At 41.5% G+C, this 21059-nt stretch overlaps 1 protein-coding gene across 3 annotated transcripts in view; it reads right to left on the bottom strand.

Moving 5' to 3' along the window:
- Positions 1-21059, bottom strand: part of ankfn1b (ankyrin repeat and fibronectin type III domain containing 1b) — a 132217-nt gene that overhangs the window by 105410 nt on the left and 5748 nt on the right. For 2 of the 3 annotated variants that reach the window (XM_032502564.1, XM_032502565.1), the window contains exon 3: positions 2849-3030. In XM_032502564.1, the coding sequence (XP_032358455.1) occupies positions 2849-3030 (182 nt within the window). Of the gene's footprint in view, positions 1-2848; positions 3031-9216; positions 9779-21059 lie in introns of those variants that run through there. The other variant, XM_032502563.1, reaches the window with a different exon arrangement.

Raw genomic sequence — 21059 nt, 5'->3', positions numbered from 1 at the left:
CCTGTCTTTTGCTAGCAATGTTGACGCAGTGAATAGTGACGATTCTCTCTGACCAATCAGTAGCCTTGGGTGGTGGCAGTAGCTCAGTCCGTAGGGAGTTGGCTTGGGAACCGGAGGGTCTCTGGATCAAGTTCCCGTTCGGACCAGAGTACAGAGTGTGGACTGCCAAAGTGCTCTGTAGCAATGCACCAAACCCCGCTCAGGGCGCTGGTCCAGCACTGGCAGCCCACTCACTCTGACATCTCTTCATTAGTGCATGCATGTGTATTTCAGGCCTGTGTGTAACAACAACAGAGTGTACATTTTATAACTTATAAAATTATAAGTATAACTTACAACTAGTCTGCGGGTTTTCACGTCACCTTTTGGTATCGCCTCAGCTCGCTTGGAACCTCGACTGAGATGGTACTAAAATGGTACTTTTTTCATAATGGAAAACCCAAAAAGGTGAGTAGAGTCGAGGCGAGTCAAAGAGGTGCCATGCAGTGGAAAAATGCCATTACATTCCATTATGCTTAATTCGATGCCATATCTTTTATGTCATTTAAAAAAAGATTATGTAAACAAAGTATTAAGAACATTGTTGTTGAGTGCTAGTAATCTATGTCTGTTTTTTATAGTTGGATCATAGGTTAGTTAACATAGACCAACCAATACAAAAAGATGTAGTTTCAGACAAGGTGTTGAGCCAGCAATGTATTTTAGAGCCTTACCCACCAAGTGTTAGAAGTGACTGTCCAAGGTTTTGTCTAAGTTGTGTACTAAGACTTGTAATTGTAAGAGAAATGTATATGAAGCCTTAGAATTTCCTAGTGATGACCCAGTAAGAGCCTTCGATCCCTGCAGCGGCGCAGGGTTCGAATCCAACCTGCTGGCCTTTGCTGCTAGTCATCCCCCATCTCTCTCCCCCTTTCCAGTCTGTCCACTTTCACTGTAGTAAAGGGAAAAGCCCCCAAAACAGAAAGTTTTGGTAATAATGATTTTTTGTGAATGATTTTTAGAGTGTGAAATATTACAATATCAGTTCCAATGTCTGATTAGCAGCCACAATGCCTTTGATCCAAATAAAGACCACTACAACAAAATGACCAGGGAGCAATGCAAGTATGTCACTAATATGAAATGCTGCTTAAATCTATGAATGAAGTGTAGCTGGTATTAAACAACTTCAATTTAAAAAATAAAAATTTCATCAGCACTAATGGAGAGATTAAGAGAGAGAGAGAGAGAGAGAGAGTGAGAGAGAGAGACAGCGGTAGGTAGAGGGAGGCAGCATCATGGTCGATGACAGTGGTTGCTAGGCAACACGGGGCCATGTGAGAGTGTCTCTCTCTCAACATAGCAGCAGTAGGGCAAGGGAAAACAGACAAGAGGGTTAGACACAGACAGAAAAAGTGAGGACATAAAATGGAAGCACTTGGGCTGAATAACACAATCACAGGGAATGATAATTGAGTCCGGGATCATTAGAAGTAGTAATTGTAAAGATGTATTGCTTTAGAGCAGTGATGGCCGGGGTTGTGCTCTGCTACCAAAAGGTTCTCATAGCTCAAATATGAGAGATGCTGCGACAGTGGAAGGTAAAAAGAGCTGGCAGGATGAAGAGAGAGAAAGAGAGAGACAAGTAAAGTTTTTTAACTTCTTCTTATTCAGTTGACCCACTGCATGCTCAAAGAAGTGCCTAATATTTACTGAATCTAAGCAAAAAGCTGATTTTTTTCTCAGGTTTTTGTTAGTTACAGACAAAAATGTTTCCCATAATATTTGGATAAGCTATAATATTCCCACTTGCTCTTGTTGTTTTGATATAAAAACTGTCTGGAAGATTCCCTTTTAGGTTGCTTCATTTGATCATTTATGTTGATGTCTGTATATCGTCAAAATTAGTTTTGCTGCATGGTGGCTGTGGGGTTAGCACTAAAAGAAGGTTCGGAGTGACTGTGTTGTTTATTACATTGTGAAAAACTTGTTGGTGAGTAGAGTAACGCTGGTGCCCCGTGTGTTGCTGCCTGCCTCTCTGGGAATCCAGTGGGACATTGGTTTTCTTCAAGTGGAAGACTTTATCATATTTTAATAAGTTCCTATTCTCTGATGTTTGTTTCTTTTCTGTCTTTGTAAAGTCACACTTTTCTTTTCTCTCAAACGCTGTGCGTTTTTAGGAAGTGGAGTTCTGAGGGCGTGTGCGCCTCTTGTGCAAGCTTCTCTTGTATTAAACATCACATGTAAGCAAGATTATAAAGCAGCATTTTATCTTATTCCAACACTTGAAATGTGACAATTCTCATCCATCTGGGGGTGGTGGGGAGCTTTGATCAAGTCGACTTGAGAGACATCTGCAGTGACAGTCTGCTGTTGACTCAATGTGTCTGTCAGTGCGTGAATGAGGTGGTCGTATAAGGATGTTTGATGTAACAGCTCTTGGCTTCCTGACAGTTGTCGGATGGTGTGAAAGGGTCGGAGAGAAGATTAGTTTACAAATGACCCACTTTGTAAAAGTGTGAGAGCTGCTAGAAGCAGAACCATCTAATGTTTCATTATCCACTGAGAAATTATGAATGTATAAAATATGTAAGTAGATCACATTTGAAGCAGTTTAAAAGCAAGCTCTAGCATAGGTTTCATATACCTTAGAAATGTTCAGAATCCTTTTTTATTTTTTTATTTTATCTGTATGAATCACAGCATAATATACCAAGACCTACTGTAGGGTTTCCTTTCACCTAAAATATTCACCACCTGTAAATGTTTTCACCCTAAACAACCCGAGGAGATGAAAGAACCACACAGATAATAAGTTGACTGGTGCTGTTGTGGTAAACACAGATGTCAGCTACCATTTTATCTTTACCTTCAGGTGGCAGAGTGCAGGCCTTTGGGTGGCTTCCGGCAGCGGGTGGGTTCTTCCTGCGAGGAGGACTCCCACCAATGAGATCAGATTGATGGACCCTGGAGATTGTAGGAGACTGGGGGATGCTGGGGAGAGTGCGGGATTTAGCCAGTATGGGTCTCTGCAGCTTCCTTTCCAGTGACCTGGTTGGACAGGATAAAAAGTCAACTACATGGAGTGTGTTTCCAGTGATTATAACAATAACAGCTGATAAGCATATCTATGAAAACTACCCCCAACACTGGAAGCAGATCAAGTAATCATTTAATGGTCAGTGTGAACAGGAGGAATGATTACACCACCTGTTTCAGTGTTCATACAGCATCTGTTTAAAGACTGTTAACCTGTGACATTTAAGCTGTTACTGTGCAATGAAATACCAGCAGATGTATACACACACACACACACACACACTCCCACGGGACACCGATCAATAGCCAAAATCACAAGATCGGCTTAATAACCAATTGGTGACAAACCACAACACGGTCAGAAGTCCACACATATCAATAATAAGATATGAGTTGGTTTTGTATGTAAATTACTTAATATATTTTAAAGGAAGACACAGATGGGTGGTGTTTCACCATTGTTGTACAAATAGAAGCAACACCCCATTTGACTGCAGTGTCCTGTCACAGCCATACCTTGTTGTTTCTCTTTTATCAGAAGAAAATACATTTTAGGCAAGTTACTAACACAACAGACTATTTCCTATCCTAGATAGCCAGCATTACACAACAGATGTGATTAATATTAAATATGATCAGCCCTAAAATCTTTGTGTCTCATGTATTATAGAACAGCGACAAGACCTGGCAATACAATAAGTCTCTGCAGCGAACCCCCTTCCAACGCCAGCTCTGATCAGCCTAATGTGATCAAATTCAATGAAATGTGGACAGCATTACAGACATCAGAGTCATCCTGGCAGAAGTGAAAGATGTCTGCATGACCTCCAGACGGAGTCTTGAGTGACAAGTTTGGGTACAAAACAACGAAAATGTTTCAAGGACATGCAAGCTGAATTCCCCCTGGCTGATGAATCCTGGCGTTTTCAGTGAGATTTAAAAAACAATAGTGGGCTGATATTACCATATAAGATTTATTTGTCTCAATTTGATTTTAACACAAGAATCAATGGCAGATTAGGACACTGTATACAAACTAATTCATTTAAGCTGTTTATACACAAACAAAACAGTCAGTGTGATTATAGTATCTATGTGTATGTGTGTGCCTGAGAGGTTGCTCAATCTTCACGTCACATATTCCTGTTTGCTTCATCATAATTGATCACTCCAACACACCGCCTTTATTTTCCAAAACCATGCATGCTTTGCTTTCATTTTAAAGTAATTTTTTTGCCGATAGTTAGATGAGAAGATTGATATCTCTGTCATGTCTGTCCATTAAATACGAAGCTGGAGCTGAGAGGTTATTAGCTTAGCTTAGCAGTAAGAGTGGAAACAGGGGGAACAGTTAGCCTGGCTCTGTCCAAAGGTAACAAAATATGCTTATCAGCACCACTAAAGCTAAATAATAAATATGTTCTTGTGTGTTTAATCCATACAAAAAACTACAAGTTGTAGTTTCAATTATGCGCTGGACTACTACTATAGAGGGGACTTTGTGGAGTCTCTGCTAGTTGCCTGGCAACTTCAAATTGATGACAAGACTTGAGTTATGCAAAGCTAAGCTAACCGTCTCCTGGTCATAACCTTATATTTAACAGATCATTTAAGATGATATGTAAAACAAAAGCATGATTAACTATAAATGTCTCATATGTCACCAAAGTGGCCATTATACTGGCAACTCTGGCAATAAATATGCACGTATCACCCAATGAGTATAATCAAATATAATCAACATTAGCTGATTAGCTAAGACAAATATATTAGCCTGAGATCGTATCTAATCCATGAAATGCTTGATTTAACAATAGCAGATTATCAATCAGTAATTACGGAGAAAATTAAATGCTGCATCATCATTCAGTGGAATATGCACCACACATTAAACGGCAGCCTCAGCCTCCTCAGTGCCATCATTAACATCGTTTTACAGACCAGTGGCATTGAGTTAAAACTGTTTGTGTGAAACACACTTTAACTCCCTTGGATGTCTAGCTCAGGATGTTTTTTTCAGGCCTGAGGCTATTTATCACTTGGGAGTTATCAGGTAAACCCACAGCCAGCTCTAAGTCAGCACATCTGCAAGCTAGAGAAGTACTGACATCTGGCTGCTGTCAGCTTGTAAACTACTCCCCTGATAAAGAAGGTGGGTGTTGCAGTTGTGAATATTTGACCTGGGATCAGAGAATCCCTGGATGAGATTTAAAGCCGAGACATGGAGGATCAGGATGGTCTGATGATGAACACTGCTCTTGTATTGCTGAATATCAGAGGAAGAGCTTGTAGCGACAATATGCATGCCTAGCACACACACACACACACACACACACACACACACACACACACACACACACACACACACACACCAAACCACACACACCAACACACACACACCACAACACAAACATAGATGGTAATTGAAACAGACAGGTCTTTCACTCCTCGAAATCCATACTGACTTGCATGAAAAAGCATTTGCCTGAGGCGCACACACACACAGACACACACACAGACACACACATACACACACACACAAACACACACACACACACACACACACACACACACACACAACACAAACTCCTCACAGTTGGCACAAGATGAAATAACTCAGGGTCCACCGCTTAACACATGCACACACACATAACCACACACATGCACATCATGATGGTGATAACACACTGGGCTGAACAGACGGCCCAGGCCACTCTAACAATTTGGGCCTCACACATTCTACAAACCTGTTGCTAAGCGACTCTGTCTACAAAAACAGGAGGAGAGGAGAGGAGAGGAGAGAAGAGGAGAGGAGAGGAGAGGTTTGCTTCCAAGCAGCAATGTAAATTATGTGTACTGCAACTTTTTTTGTTGCCAAATTTAGTGCTGCAGTTATGGAGACAGGAGGAGACAACTCACTTTCTTTGGTGGAATCTGCGTGTGCAACAGCAGAAATATTTGACAGGAGAAATAGCAAAAGGATTACAGGATGATGGTGTAATGGTGACGTGTATACACTCTAAGTTAAAGTACTTGCAAAACAAGATGTTCATTTGAAAAAGCCCACATGCCAGCAAACACGTTTGCACACGCGTTTGAGCACTCCTCTTTTAGCTCTTTGGTTTCCACCCTCCATCTTTTTCTCTTTCTCAGCTAATGCTGTAGAGAGAACTAGCCATGGTGCTGAATCAACTTGTAAAACACACACACACACACACACACACACACACACACACACACACACACACCCTTTCACTTGCATACTGTACCCAAAATGTGTATATCTTTAGTTTAAGATGCAAAAGAGCTCCAGTTCCAAATTTAAACTATTTTAGAATTGAACACAGACTAAAATGATTCAGTTTAATGATATATCTTTATACATACATACAAACATACTTACAAACATACATACAGTACATACATACATACATACATCTTTTTATCTTTTTCTAAATCTAATCTCATTCTGCTACTGTTACAGTAAATTCATTTCTTAATGTGATGTTCTTTTGAAGCCAGTTAAATAGCACATCGTTATTCATTCATAAGCCAACTGTACTGCTTGGTAGCAAGCCATCCATTACCAAGTTCTTTTCAGTATTATTGGGTTCTCGCTGTGTTTGCATGCAGATGTGTGTTTTGGGGCTGATGTGTTGTTCACTTGAATTTTTTTTTACATTTGTTCTCATCTCTCTTTTGACACTTTCTACGTATGTCTTATTAATCTTTTCCCCACACTTTCCTTCACTGGTTGTAATACAGATAAAACCACCCCATGATGATAGCAGAATGTATATATCTAAGTGCTGAGTAGGTAAGACTTGGATAAGGCTCGGGAGGTTGGGAAAAGCAGGACTGGCCATAGGAGGAAAAAGGGTATGGATGGATTAACCTCTGTTTTTAGCGTTCAGTGATTCAGTAGACATTGGTCACTGGAGCCACTGGAGATTGAAGCAGCTTTGAGCTTAGTGACATTCAGGATCAAAGGTCATGCCTCGCAAACTTATTCCTCTACATTACAGTAGATGGACCATAACTTGTTTTATCACAGACTCATTCATCATTCGTTATTAACTGACTGACTTGTCACCATTCCTTATGGCTGTATACTAGAGAGGAACCAGTGAATGTCTACCTTTCAGCAAAATTAAGTGCTAAAAATACAGACTAAATTTGCAGGGAACTTCATAAAATGGGAATTTAAACGCACAATCGGGAGAAATTTCACATTAGAATCATCGGAAAAACCTAAAAAGGATGTTAATATGTGAAAACATAAACACAGCTGGGCTGCTGAAAGCAAAGTTATGGAAAAGCATGATGTCTTATGAAGCTGTAAAAAAAATAACGGCAATTCCAAGTTGACATATTTACTAGTAGTTCTATAGCATTTAAGGTGACATTGTGTGGGTTTTATTGCAACAAAGAAAACTGTGAAGGTTAATATTGGCTATAGTTATAATAAAAGGTTACAAATATCTCAATGTAATCTGGTATAAGAGGAAATTTAAGGGCTTCAAGACCAATGGGGGCAGAAGTACAGTACAATGTGAGCTATTGGCAAATCTAAATTTAGAGGCAAGGTCACAAATCTAATAGAAAGTGGCAGATGACATGGGGCTCGACAATACTGGAATGTTAGAATATATAACAGTTCTTCCTGCTCCTATATAGTCAGAAAACAGAGGAGGCAGACCTCAGCTGTCCTGGTCCCGCATCAACAAACAGACCTGTCGCTCCCAAACCCCTCCGGCTCCTTCTCGGTGGATGTCAGAGCACAGAGGGAGAGAAAAAAAGCATGAGAGAAAAAAAGCCGATATAGAGAGAAAGAGAATGATACAAAATAAAATAAAACACTAGACTGAAGGCGGGAAGATGAGAAGACATGGACGGGCGTGGGAAGGGGGTGGTTTGTGAAAAAGAGACAGCGAGTGAGAGAGACAGAGACAAAGAGAATGTGGGGATGAGAGAGATGCTGGATTTGTTTATGGATTTAGCACTCTAATTTGTACTTTTATCCTGGTTATGTAATTTAACGTCACCTCACAAGCAATTTAACAAGATTCCCATTCAAGCTTTTTTTTATATGAACAGAAAAAGAGAAACACAGGACTCTATACTTGCCTCCAAAGTTTAGCAAATGACATTCTCTTTCTGAATTTACGACGCAAATTGCAGCGTTGTGAAACAACGCAAAAAGTTGTTAGAATTTAGCAAAGCCACAAAAATTAAGTTTTAAGGGTGTGGTAGAGGGGATCGTGGAGTTAAGATTGTCTGGGAAACCCCTGGACGCTAACTCTGTCAATCTGCCCCTGAGCAAGGCCATTACAGAAACCCCTATAATCCCTGCTGGAGTCTCTCAGTAATCCACAGTAAGATAGATAGATAGATAGATATAGATAGTTGTGATTGACATCGGGAAGGTCCCAGTGTGAATGTATCCTGTCTCTCCTTCTCATCTACATCACATGCAACATATCAACTTTTTCCTTTCCACCTCTATCTATAGAAAAGCCTCATTATTCAAGGGTGCGTCATTTGGAAGAATCCATAACCTGACAGCACACCACCACTGCACCTCTACACTTATGTAACATAATGGCTGCTCACACATGCATACAGACACATGTTTACATGTACATACACACACAGGCACATATATACAAACACCTACTGTATATGCATAAATGTAGATTGACTTTTATTTTAAACAATGTTAACTTCCTCTAATTCATATGTTTTTCGTGTTTTATTCACATCAATAAGATCTAATGAGTAGTGGCCCGGTTGGTTCAGTGGGTAGAGCAGGTGCACATGTACTTTTGGTTTTATGCCTCGATCCAGGGTTCAAATCCGACCTGTGACGATTTCCTGCACATCTCACCCCTTTCTCCCCTAGGTGTCCTTTCAAATAAAGGCAGGAAAGCCCCCAAACAAATCTGAAATAAAAGATGTGATGAGCAAATCATTCAATTGTGTCTAAAACACTGAGACCCAATGCGTGATGTACAAAGAAGAACAATAATCTTCTAAAGACACAGCATGTAAACAAGCCCATTTTGTTGCACAAAGAAAAACACATAGGGACGTGACGATGTATGTTTACAGCCACAGTGACAAAGTGTGCCATGCCCCCATTCAGCCTGACATTCCTGTGCACAGAGACAGACGCACACAGACATACACACAGGTTACCTGGCCTCTGCCACAGTGCAGCAGTAACTGCCTCTGCGCTGCGTGCTCCTGCCCACCCGCAGCTCCTCTTGAGACTTACGGCGATTAAAGTAGTCTGTGAGTTTCCCAAAACTCGCCATCTTTTCCTCTCTCTGCTCACCTCCACCTCCCTCTCCCCTTTTTCCCTTTTTCCTTTTGATCAGTCAAAAAAATTGTTCCTGGTCCTATTCTGCAAATCTCCTCGTTACAGGACTTCCCGGCTTGTCTGTCTTCTTCTGCTTCTATACCTGGGTTGGGCGGCGCGCCGTGGCTTCAGCAGCAGGTCCAAGTCTCCCTGCACTCCCTTATCCTTTTGTGCATGGCTCTTAATGTGCAGAACGAGCCAAACCCCACTCTGCCTTTCTCTGCCTCTCTCCTCTCTGGATTGCTTGCTATGGCGCGCTGAGCTCACACACTGACTCTCTCAAAATAGTAACGTTTGTAACTGCAGGAGCACTGCCCCCTCACTGGAGAGCAAACAAGAAGGAGAGAGAAAATGAGAGAAAATGAGAGAGAGAGAGAGAGAGAGAGAGATAGAGAGAGAGGGAGAAACAGTGTGTGTGAGATAGAGAGAGTGAGATAGAGAGAGAGAGAGAGAGAGAGGGAGGGAGGTGGTAGCTCACCAATGGTCTTGTGTGCTGGAGAAGAGCTGTTGGGGGAATATGAGCTGCTATGATGTTTGTATCTAAGCCCACTCCCCTCTTTCTCTGTGTGTCTCTCTGTTTTTTAGCGCGTATTGTCTATGTCGCGCTTGAATTCTTTCATACGACCATTAGGGCTTTTGGTGAGCACACACACAAACCTACGATCAAAGCAGGAGAGCAGGTTTTAATGATTGAGCATTGTGTGTATCACTCTGTCGGGCTCTCCATCTCTCTCCTCTGTTCCTCCCTCCTCCCTCCTCTCTCTGTCTCTCTCTCTCTCTGTCTGCCAGATTGACCGGACGGTGCCCTCTATGTATTTGTCTTGTCTTGATCATTCAGAACTAGTGCACCGCCCGTTGAAAATGTGCCTTTTTGGAACGGGCTGATTGTTTGGCTTGAGGGATTGCTGCTTGTTGAATTCATCAAAACCAATTTGCACTCCAAAATTACTTACAGGAAGACCCCAAATCACTTAACTGCCCCGTACACCCTGTTTACCCTACTACTAACTGCCTGATTTACCTGACAGAGAACGTTGCAGATTCAGAATGTAATCACAAAATATCACAATAACAATGTGGAGTAATCAGACATTAGCCTCATGGACTCATGGCAGTGTGCTACCCACCCGGCCAATTATGAGTGCTAATCAGCACATATCTGCGTTAATCAAACACCAGAACCGGAGTGTGTGTGTGTGTGTGTGTGTGTGTGTGTGTGTGTGTGTGTGTGTGTGTGTGTGTGTGTGTTGGTGTTGTAAAGCGTTCTGCAGTGGGCATGCATGTGGCACGCAGGTTACCTTCCCACCAAACACGCCCCCCAAACACGGACAACGGGAATTGTCGTTTGTTTATTCAAAGTCAAAGACAGTCCAAAGTAGTGCTACTTTGCACATGTTTGTGAGTCTGAGGTGTATTTCACATTTTATTAGCCCAAGCTCTGCTGTTTTCTGTCTCTGGTCTGTTCAGTCTGTGACCAGTGTGAGAGGGGGAGTGGCCAGCGGCTAGAGCAGCAAAAGCTCTAGCTTGTGTGCTTCTTTTACAGATATATATTTAAAAATAAAAAACGGGGCACTGTATTTACATGTGCCCGTAGCAAGACACAAGTCAAGTTTGATCAACTGGACTAACAGTTCGAGAGATATGCGCATAACACACAGACAGACCGACCTTCCTAGACATAAAAAGGATGGGAAGCAGCAAGGTAGGAGAAGAAGAAGGGAAATATACAAGGAAAGGGGGAAGGAGGTATTGAAGGAGGGATTTTTGTGAAGAGCTGTGTGTGTGTGTGTGTGTGTGTGTGTGTGTGTGTGTGTGTGTGTGTGTATGTGTGTGTTTGCGTGTGTGGCTTCCTCCCACACATCTAGACACCATACTTTTTTTATAGAATAGGTGTCTTCTTATTCTCTCTCTCTTTCTGCTTTCACTGTCTAGGCTAAATCTCTCGGTTGCATCCTCCATTATCCTCTTCATCCCCTCTAGCACGTCTCCCTCCACATGCCTCCCTTTTCATTACCTCTCATCCGCCCTCTCTCCCCTGCTCTTTCCTTCCTTCCCCTCTATACGCACTCACACTTACAACAGGCTCTTGAAAGCAGCCAGGACCCACATTTTAAAAAAATATGACTGAAATTAATAAGCAATTATCAAAATAGATGCTAATTAGTCATTTCCAATTGTCAGCTGTGCATTGAGCAACACTGCAGTAATGATCAGATACTGTGAAAACAGGGAAATTATATATACATATATATATATATATAATAAAGAATAATTCTCTACTATTAATAGAACAATTTGAAGTAATGCCTGTAAAGGAATCTGTCTCAGCAGAGATGTGTGTGTGTGTGTGTGTGTGTGTGTGTGTGTGTGTGTGTGTGTGTGTGCTGCAGTTACTATTGTGTGAAAGGTGTGGGCTTGGTGAGCTTTGCCGGTTCCTACGCTAAAGAGTTTCAGCTTATCGATCCGCCTCTGCCGTCTTTCTCCTTCTCGATCAAAATTCTCCTTTAGTCCCTCCCTGTCTGTCATGATTTGCAACACCCCTCCCCCGAACGCCTATTGATCTGAGAAGCAGGATGGTCTGACTACATTGCCCAGGAGGGATATTAATCTGTTGAGTCCCTGGGTAGAAAGAGCAGGGAGAGAGAGAGCAAGAGAGACAGAGAAAACCAAAGAAACAGTGACAGAAGAATTAGATGAACACTGTAATATTTATGGCTTTTAAAGCCGATGCATTCTTTATCCTTACTGACACTATTTCACTATAAATCTGCAGTGTTACAGCATGTGAATACACATTTGCAAAACAGATATTATGTACCTACGTCCTTTGCTGCTGCCCAGGAATACAGACAGCATCAACAACACCCCGGTTTTTCCATTTTCTTCAACCATATGGGGAACATAATCTAGATGCTTGAGATAGCTGTTTTGTCTACAACCCTGCTGTTCCCTATCATAATAGAGACAGTGAAAGGCAGCTAGAAAGATACACTCCATACACCTAGAACAAAATCAGCCTACGTTTAAATCAGCCTATGTTTATGGATTAAAAATACTACTTGAATATTCCTACTCTGGCTGATTTGTTGTCTGTTTTGAATAGCTGGGGAGATAGGGACACAGAAAGAAGGAAGGGTTGGGAGACAGAGAGAGCTGGAGTTCAGAAGATTGAGGAAGACTCCATGAAAGTGAAAGAGCAATGGAGCAAACAGCACTGACGGGAATTTACCACCACAGGGAGGAAGAGCTGAGCTCAAACTACTGACAGCTCAGGCTTCTTTCTGCCTTTAGAATGCATTTGGCGCTAAAATAGTTTTGGCTGATGAATAAATCATGTAGTGCTATTTTTTGAGGGCTATTTTCATTCAAACACAAAAAACATCCTCACTTTGGCAACAGTCACTTGAGAACACAATACTTGAGAGGCTTGAAAAATGTTTAAACAAGCCGTCAGGGCTTCCAAACTATATAGAGGTAAAAAGTGCCGCTACAGTCATTCTCTGGCTGCAACGACAGTGCAGACACCTAGAGAGCACAGCTGCAGAAGCTCTGGAAATGTTGACCAATCAGAGCAGGCTGGGTTATTTCCAGAATGTTGGCTTAAAGACAGGCGCTAAAACGGAGTGTTTCAGAAAAAAAGGGTGAATACAGGGATATTCAGACAGTATGAGAAAAACAATGTTGTTGTTTTACATTAAAGCATGTAAACATGTTCTAGTGGAAACCCAGAATACAATTATGAACCTAAAAATTACCATAACATCGGATCTTTAATGCAAGTGCTGAAAGATTCAATCATGATTTAGATTTAAATACATAACTATATATGACATACTTATTAAGTCAGCTGTCAAACCGTGCGAGGTAGCTCATTCCATTCAGGTTTTAGAGCAGCCATGAGATTTGTATCAACACAGAGGTGAGGCAGGGTTTTTTGTTTTTTTTCGACCGACAGGAGCTTTACAGAACTGGAGCTTCTAGTGCAGAATCTGATGCCTCACCAGCATTCAACACACTGCCAGTGCCAGGGCCCTGCTGAACTGGGTCCCTCTGGTGGTGGCCAAGTGTTTTATACGTTTGGCCTGTCGGTCACCGTAGTTTTACGTTTGCACGACACAAACATTATCTGAGTAGTATTACCTTTGTGTCGGACTGGATAGAAAAACCAATAGAAATAGTGTCACCATTAAAGCACTGATGAGTTTTACACTGTAAAATGTTTCGTATAACTTGGGGACATTTGTGTAAATAATCAAGTCTAGGGGATCTTAATCAAAAATGTTTGATTATGTTATTTGTTTGTATAAAAACAAAAAAAAGAAGCTTAAATATCAATATTGGTAATATCCTCAAAAATCTGTTGGGCTATTACGTGCACATGGAGCATTCGTGCAATGAGTGTAAAATCAATGTCGACACTGAAGAGTGACAATAACTATTCACTGCAGACACCTTGCTACATCATTCCTCTCCAGCTCATTTGACGAGAGAAAAACAGCACGCCATGAAGGAAGTGAGAGACAGTTTAAGAAAGGTCTTCCTGTAATTACTGTGGCGGCAGCACTCAGCAGCCTTCCCTACTGCTATTAGTCAGACAGGACCATTCGCAAGACACACACACACACACATTCACACACAGACACAGACACACGCACGCACGCACGCACGCACGCACGCACGCACGCACGCACGCACGCACGCACGCACACACACACACACACACACACACACACACACACACACACACACACACACACACACACATTATCCGTAGTAAAAGGAACACCATCATGTTGGAGGACACCGGCGGAATCTTTAACATCCTGATGGAATGATAATCACCCTTTTTAGAATCAGTGTCACTGCCTGATGTGAGTCGAGTGCAGATTTGAGTCGAACATGCGTCACTTTGCAACAAGTAGCCTACAAGATGCTAAAGAGAGACTTCAGTAATGGCAATAACGTAAAAATGGACCTACTTAACAAAGTTCATTCACTGCTGGCTACAAGCTAGCGATCAAACACAACAAAGGTTGTCACTTGAATGGCGTTTTGAGCTAACGTCAGCAATCAAACAATCATAGACAGCTAAAGAGTTTGAAATGATTTCCATCTTCTGTTATTGTTTGCAATGAGAAAAGTTTATTATTGTACGGATTTCACAAATTTCAGTATGATACTTTATACCGTAAACTGTTTAAATCTGAGCATGTGAGACTCACATCTGTACTCAACTCACATTGGGCGGAGACATCAGACACATACACTCACATACACCACACGCAGCCCTGCCACAGTCTTTATGAGACATCAGATAAAGGGCCCTGCAAAGCAGCCTTAAGATTATCTCCATGTCTCTCTGCAGTGTCGGGGTCTTGACGTCAAAGCTTCTGCCTCTTTTGTATGAGCAAAGGAGAAACTTCAGAGACATCAAATCTGTCTGTTAAACAGTTTCTCATTAACACACATTTTTGTGTGTGCACATAATACACAAGAGACACACTCATAGTCTCGCATTGTCAGACCTTCCTCCGCATTGCTGAGGAGGAGGGTCTGGCTATTCCATACAGCATTCTAGGATGAGAGAAAAAGGTGCCCTGGTTTATTGGCATTCCTTTAAACCAATCACAATCGTCTTTGGCGGTGGAAAGCGCAAAGTGGAACCCCGGTGCTGCTGCAAAGTAGACTCGGGAAGGAACTTGTTTTGGTCAAACGTGTATACGTATAAAGCGGAAGGTAGCGGACATCCAAAAAGAGTGACATCTGGCGGAATTTCCGGCAGAGCGAGAGAAATGTGGACCGTCACGGATATAGACTAGCCAGACAACAACTGCATTATGCAGAGACAATGTTAGAAATCCTGTTTGCATTTGAGCACAGTGTCAGAGTGTGTCCTGATTTTCATTCAATACTTTTAAATGATAAACAAAGGTTGTTAAAGTAATCTGGTTAACCATGTAGTCATGCACTTACGTTACGTTGTCTTCTCTAAAAGTCAAAGTTAAGTGACATTCTTTTGTCAAATATAAATAATGTTGTATTTTGGAAAACAATGATCTTCAGAATAATAAGTCCACACAGCTGAAATTGACAGTCCATGGTACTGTGCCACTATAGGGACAACCTCATACAACACAGCCATTGTTAATGCTATTAGTTACACCTGCACTTCTCCTGCAGCAATGAGCCAAAACAGCTAAAAGTCAAACTCTGAAAATGGCATTTAAATCCACTTTGAATTCTTGAAGATCCCAAGAAGAACTTAATCCTTATTCCTCATGCGATATGTCTCCTTTTCAGCCTTTAGTGGAATAAAGCCTAAGCACACATTGGCGTACATATGTCATCATACTCACATACAGCTGAATATTTTAGAGCTATTTCAGAGCTATTAATGACCGTGATTGGCCATCTCTGAGCCCCTCTTACTCTGGCTCACAGGAAAGTTTTATGGAAAGTTTTCTTTTGTTTAAAGGTGTGGGCACAGACAAATGTGCACATAAATTCCCAGGAAGAAAAAGGCTCTGAATGATGTTAGGGACGATTGTCATCCATCATCTGCCTGCTTTGAGCAGATGCCCTCAGGGAGGTGATGCAGCTTTGTTTTTCATGTGAGAGGTTCAAAAGAAGAACATTCCCTGAGGCTGTTAAACTCTTGAGCAGTGGACTTTTGGCCCTTTATGTTCATGTTATTAGCTTGTTGTCTCCTCTGTATTTATATATGGCATTTTGTGTATTTTCAATCGTCTGTTCATATCGGTTTTATATGTTTTCTCCGGTGTGTGTTGCACTTTGAGCTCACAAGTTCCTCAAAACATTGGTTCTAATGGCAACAATGTGAACTCAGCTCAACATTTGCCTGTATTTTTCAATAGAGCACGCTAGCGCACAGACAGCACACAGGCAAGCTTTGCACACACACACACACACACACACAGAGCACGGTGGAATGCCATTAATAAACATCAGAGAGGAAAATGGAAATGCTCTGCCTGGAGGACTTGAAACAAAATGCCTATTTTTCTCTTTCTCAATCTCAATCTCTCTTCCTCTCTCTATAACTACATCTTTTCCTACCATCCATCTCGTCCTCCCTCACTCTACAGCCTACCCTCTATCACCTTGCCCCTCCCCGTCTGTATAGTGCCAGTCAGACATACTTTGATTTAGACAGCTTCTGAACCTGAGGGCTGGACTGAATACTGTAAAAGATGAAGAAATGTAAGTATTGGCTGCTGACTTTAAACTTTTTTATAAACTCCTTTCACCTCCCCAAAAAACTCTGTCCTCTAAAATTGCTCATGAATCATCACTTCTTGGGTGCAAGGTAAAATTGTTTCTTGATGTTGAAACCATACGGATGTCCGATCACAGAGATCAGAAGGTAAGATTCAAAAAACTTTAGCTCTATATAAACACACGCAGATTCCTTCCCCAAAATAAAGATCTCTCTCTTGTTTCTCTCCCTTTCAATCAAGCGACAGACACTTACACAGCCATTAAATGTTCACTGCTGCTTTTGTTTTTCTCTCACATAAACATCTCAGAAGACAATTTTACCATACTCCGGTGTGAGACACACACACACACACACACACACACACACACACATCTGGTCTGTTTTGATGTGAGCCCACCACTGATTCTGTTTTTGCTCCAGCCGACCGCCCTCCATGATTCATTATGCGGCAGTTCAGTTAGATTTGAACTGCAGCGTGTGTCACTTGTCATTGTCATCCTTGTCTGAAGAATGATTAAGCTGCCGCTGCTGTATTTTTTTCTGTGTGCATGTGTGTATTGGTGGAACCGGAGTATTACGACGTGAGCTAAGTGCTCCTCCATTTGTGGTCGCAACACACAACACAATCAGAATCTCTTTTGGAAAGGTGTCTTGTAACAAAGCTCAGATTCATCTGGTGACACACACACTAAACACACCACATATCACAGCAAAAGATACAATAACAACAAAGAGATAACAGGAAAACAGGATGACAACAAAAAGATGAGTGATGTGTTGGTCCGCATGCACATGTGAGTGTAGAAGCTTTTAACAGCGTGCTGAGATCATGTCTAGCCGCAGACATGGACATGAGACCTTCCAGCTATGCTGTTCGCACAGTCTTGGAGAATCAGTTTTAAAGCATAGTGATGAACGTAACACAGATGGGCACGTCAAGGACTGAACAAACAGGCCAGCTTGAGCAAAACAACTGGTCTGACATCAGTATCATGAGGCCAAACGAATCCTAAACCTGTGGCTCAACAAGGAAGCTTTAGTGTTCCCTCAGACAGCTACTTGTGTTCATTTCCCACTGAGTCTGTGTATTTGGCAGGACCACAGGGGGGGGGTGTAGAAGTGTAGAGTTTTATGCTATACTATACCCTGTGTAAAAGGGTGAGAAGGCACTGTTATGAAGCAAAAATGGTGATTTGGGTAAAAACGCTGAGCCAGTGGAAGCTGGAACACCCATGAATCATCTTTAGAGGAAAACGATCCATACAAACTGCGGCAGTGGCAGCAAGTGTTTGTGCGCCCCTGCATTCTCTCAGCCATACAGCTCAGCCCCAAATGACCAATTAGGGCCTTTCTGCTTACCTGCTCACCGCGACAGATAGTGTTCGCTCAGCTTGTCAGAGTGAAGATCAAGAATGAACATATTATCTCTACTCCTCAAGTCGTACACTTCTTATCTATATACTCACACAACACGAGTAAAAGCCACAAGAGACCGAGTGATATTTGTGACATGCGTAACGGCCATCATCCCAAGGCCCAAGTGAGCTACGTATATTATCTTTTTCTTTACGTACTTCACATTACTTCCCTTTTCATCCCGTTTCATCCACATTCAGTGACCCCTGTGTACAACACTTGGGGTTTTAAAGAGTCTGATTTACATGTAATAGGTTTATTTAACATCAGCCCTCTGCCTCTGGTTTCCTTGAAATACTGTGTACAGTCCCCTAATACAACGTGGCCATTACCTTTTCAAAGAGCCTGGACCTCAATTTCCCTACACTGATTCCTTCATAGGCTGTGTGAATAAATCTAAAGTGGGAGCCCCTGAACAGATTTCTTCCAGTTTAACCTCGACGCAAGTAATTCAATCCCTTGAAAAAGGAACTGGTAAATTTGCTCTGGACAGCTGTTCCAGACAAAGGGTTCTGATGTGAGCAGAGACAAAGAAGGACATTAACGAGCTATTAAAAGCTTCCACTGCTGCGCGACGGCCATCTCATTTATTTGTTGCCCAAGGCTGCGGTATATAAACCTTGCATAAAGACGGACTTCATGCCAGTTTAAAACGTTTGGCTGCTACTTCAGCATTCAGTTTAGATGACCCTAACCATGATCACACAACAGCTCCATCCGTCACATGACATCCAGCTCTGCTGAAATCGCTGACAGCATGATGATGATGACACTTTTATTGTCTCCAAGGGAACTTAAATCATCTACTATAGGCTATCATTTTGCACACATTTCAGAATCCAACTCCAAAACACAATTACAGCTTAAGAAAACGTTTAACTGCTCTATACTCAAATGTCTGACCAAACTTGATTCATCAGGTTATCAGAAAAAAAATGACACGTGGTGAATTTCATCCAATTTTGTAGTCAATGTTGTAAAACCATCCCAACACTAGTGAATGTTTTTCAGATTCTTTTCTCCATTTACGACGACAGTAATCAGAGTTATAAACTATCGTCTCTTAAATATTTGTCATTCACTATCCCATCATGGGTTGACGGGGATATTTTGTATGCTTAGGATGTTTTTTTTGTTTTGGCTTAGCACTCAAATGTAGCGGGCTTTTTACAAAGAGATGCATTCTTGGAAAACATGCAAAGAAAGGTAAAACCCCCTGAGGAATGTTAGAGCCATATTTAACTGTGATCTAATGTCAATCTCTAAAGCAGTGGTATGGTATCCCATAGGAATAACCTAAAAATAAAAATAAATGTTTTGGATATGAACATTTCTTCATGTAACCAGTGGGATATTAGTCAAGTGACACAGGGAAATGAGGAGGTTTCTAGAGGCCCAATTCTACAAAGCTTTCGCCACACACCTGTGTTTAACTGTCACAACCTGACAGGTTGTGTCACAGGATATTAAGCAGTACAATCTAATATTGAGCCACACACTTCAGGAACATCTTTCTGATTTTATACTGTATATGCAAGTTCCATTTTACAGATGTGTATATTTCTTGTAATAGTCAAACACACTTAGGAGTTCAAAACTGATGGAGACAGAGGAAATGTAAAAAGATGTAATAAGGGAATTCAAATGAAGTGGCATTATCGCCCACTCTCCCAAACTTAGATTTCTGTTGAGTTCATTTATGAACTGGCAACTTCCATCAAGTAACAAACATCCATCCTTAAAAAAATATCAGTTTACATAAAGAGTATGATATATACTATGTAATATGATGCTGCTTTAATAATCAACAGCAAATTCACATGAAGATAATAACATTATATCATTTACTGTGTGAACTCAACTTTTTGTGTTAGAAACTAATGGTGGTGTCTCCCTCTAGTGGCTGAATGCCCACCACTCTCTTCATCATCATGCTTAGCTATCTAATCGAGGCAGAGTCAACAGAACAGTAATTTGAATGTCAAACAATTACAGGTTCAGCCTTTCGGTTCTTATCTGAAAAAGACTCTGAAAAATCAAAATTACAAAACTTCCTCAAAAAATCTATAACAATTGTGTTTATTAGTATAAATAATCGTGGGTGTGGGTGTACTTAGACAATAAAAGAGAGGCAGGAAAGACATATGACATCACAAATACACACACACACGCACACACAACACGATGAACATCAACACGCTGTGACTCCAACAGAGTTTGGTAACAACAGAGGTGTGTTCTCATGTGCACACATGTACCATGTGCACAACTGTGTGGGTGCACTGCACTTCCTTGGAGGTGCATTTATAGCCCCTTTCCCTGTTGCGATGACTCATCAGTTAGTGAGTCACAGGCCCGAGTGAAGAACAGAGTTGTGCAAGCCAGCGGCAGGTCGGCTAGGCATGTTGGCAAAGGTGCCAGGGGTGTTGGATAATGAGGAGGGTGATTCAACAATCACTGATGCGTCACTGTCAATGTGAGACACGAGGGGGACAAGTACTGATACACTGTAAATGAATGATTTCACTTGACAGGTCGGGGTGAGTAGGAGGGAAAGCATGCAACTCTTCCTAGACACAGGTATGAATTATACATGTTGCATCTACCCGCGCCGGTGAGAGATAGGTAATGCAATGACAAAGAGTGTGATTCACACAAATATACTTGAATGAACAGTCACAGACACATTGACAGACAGCCAACACTTACTGTACTGTGTGTGCATACACCCCAGAGACACAATGCCAATCCGGTTTCTGCTATCTGCAGAATGGGCTGAGAAGAAGGGAAATAGACATGCAATAGAGCCAAGAAGATACAACTCCCCATGGCTCTTATCACACTCTGCTCAGCCACAGCAGCGCTGAGAGACAAAGAGGGGAAGGGATATATTTGCAAAGGAGGCTACTGTTTGGGGAAAGAAGAAAAGCAGGTTTTCAAAGAGAATAACTCAAAATGAAAGCTGAATTTGAGATACAGTAGTTAGTTATCTAGATAGATAGATAGATAGATAGATAGATAGAT

Source organism: Etheostoma spectabile, chromosome 21, assembly GCF_008692095.1.
Source record: "Etheostoma spectabile isolate EspeVRDwgs_2016 chromosome 21, UIUC_Espe_1.0, whole genome shotgun sequence".
In the NCBI taxonomy this organism is placed as follows: Eukaryota; Metazoa; Chordata; class Actinopteri; order Perciformes; family Percidae; genus Etheostoma; species Etheostoma spectabile.
This window is presented reverse-complemented; position numbering and strand designations above follow the sequence as displayed.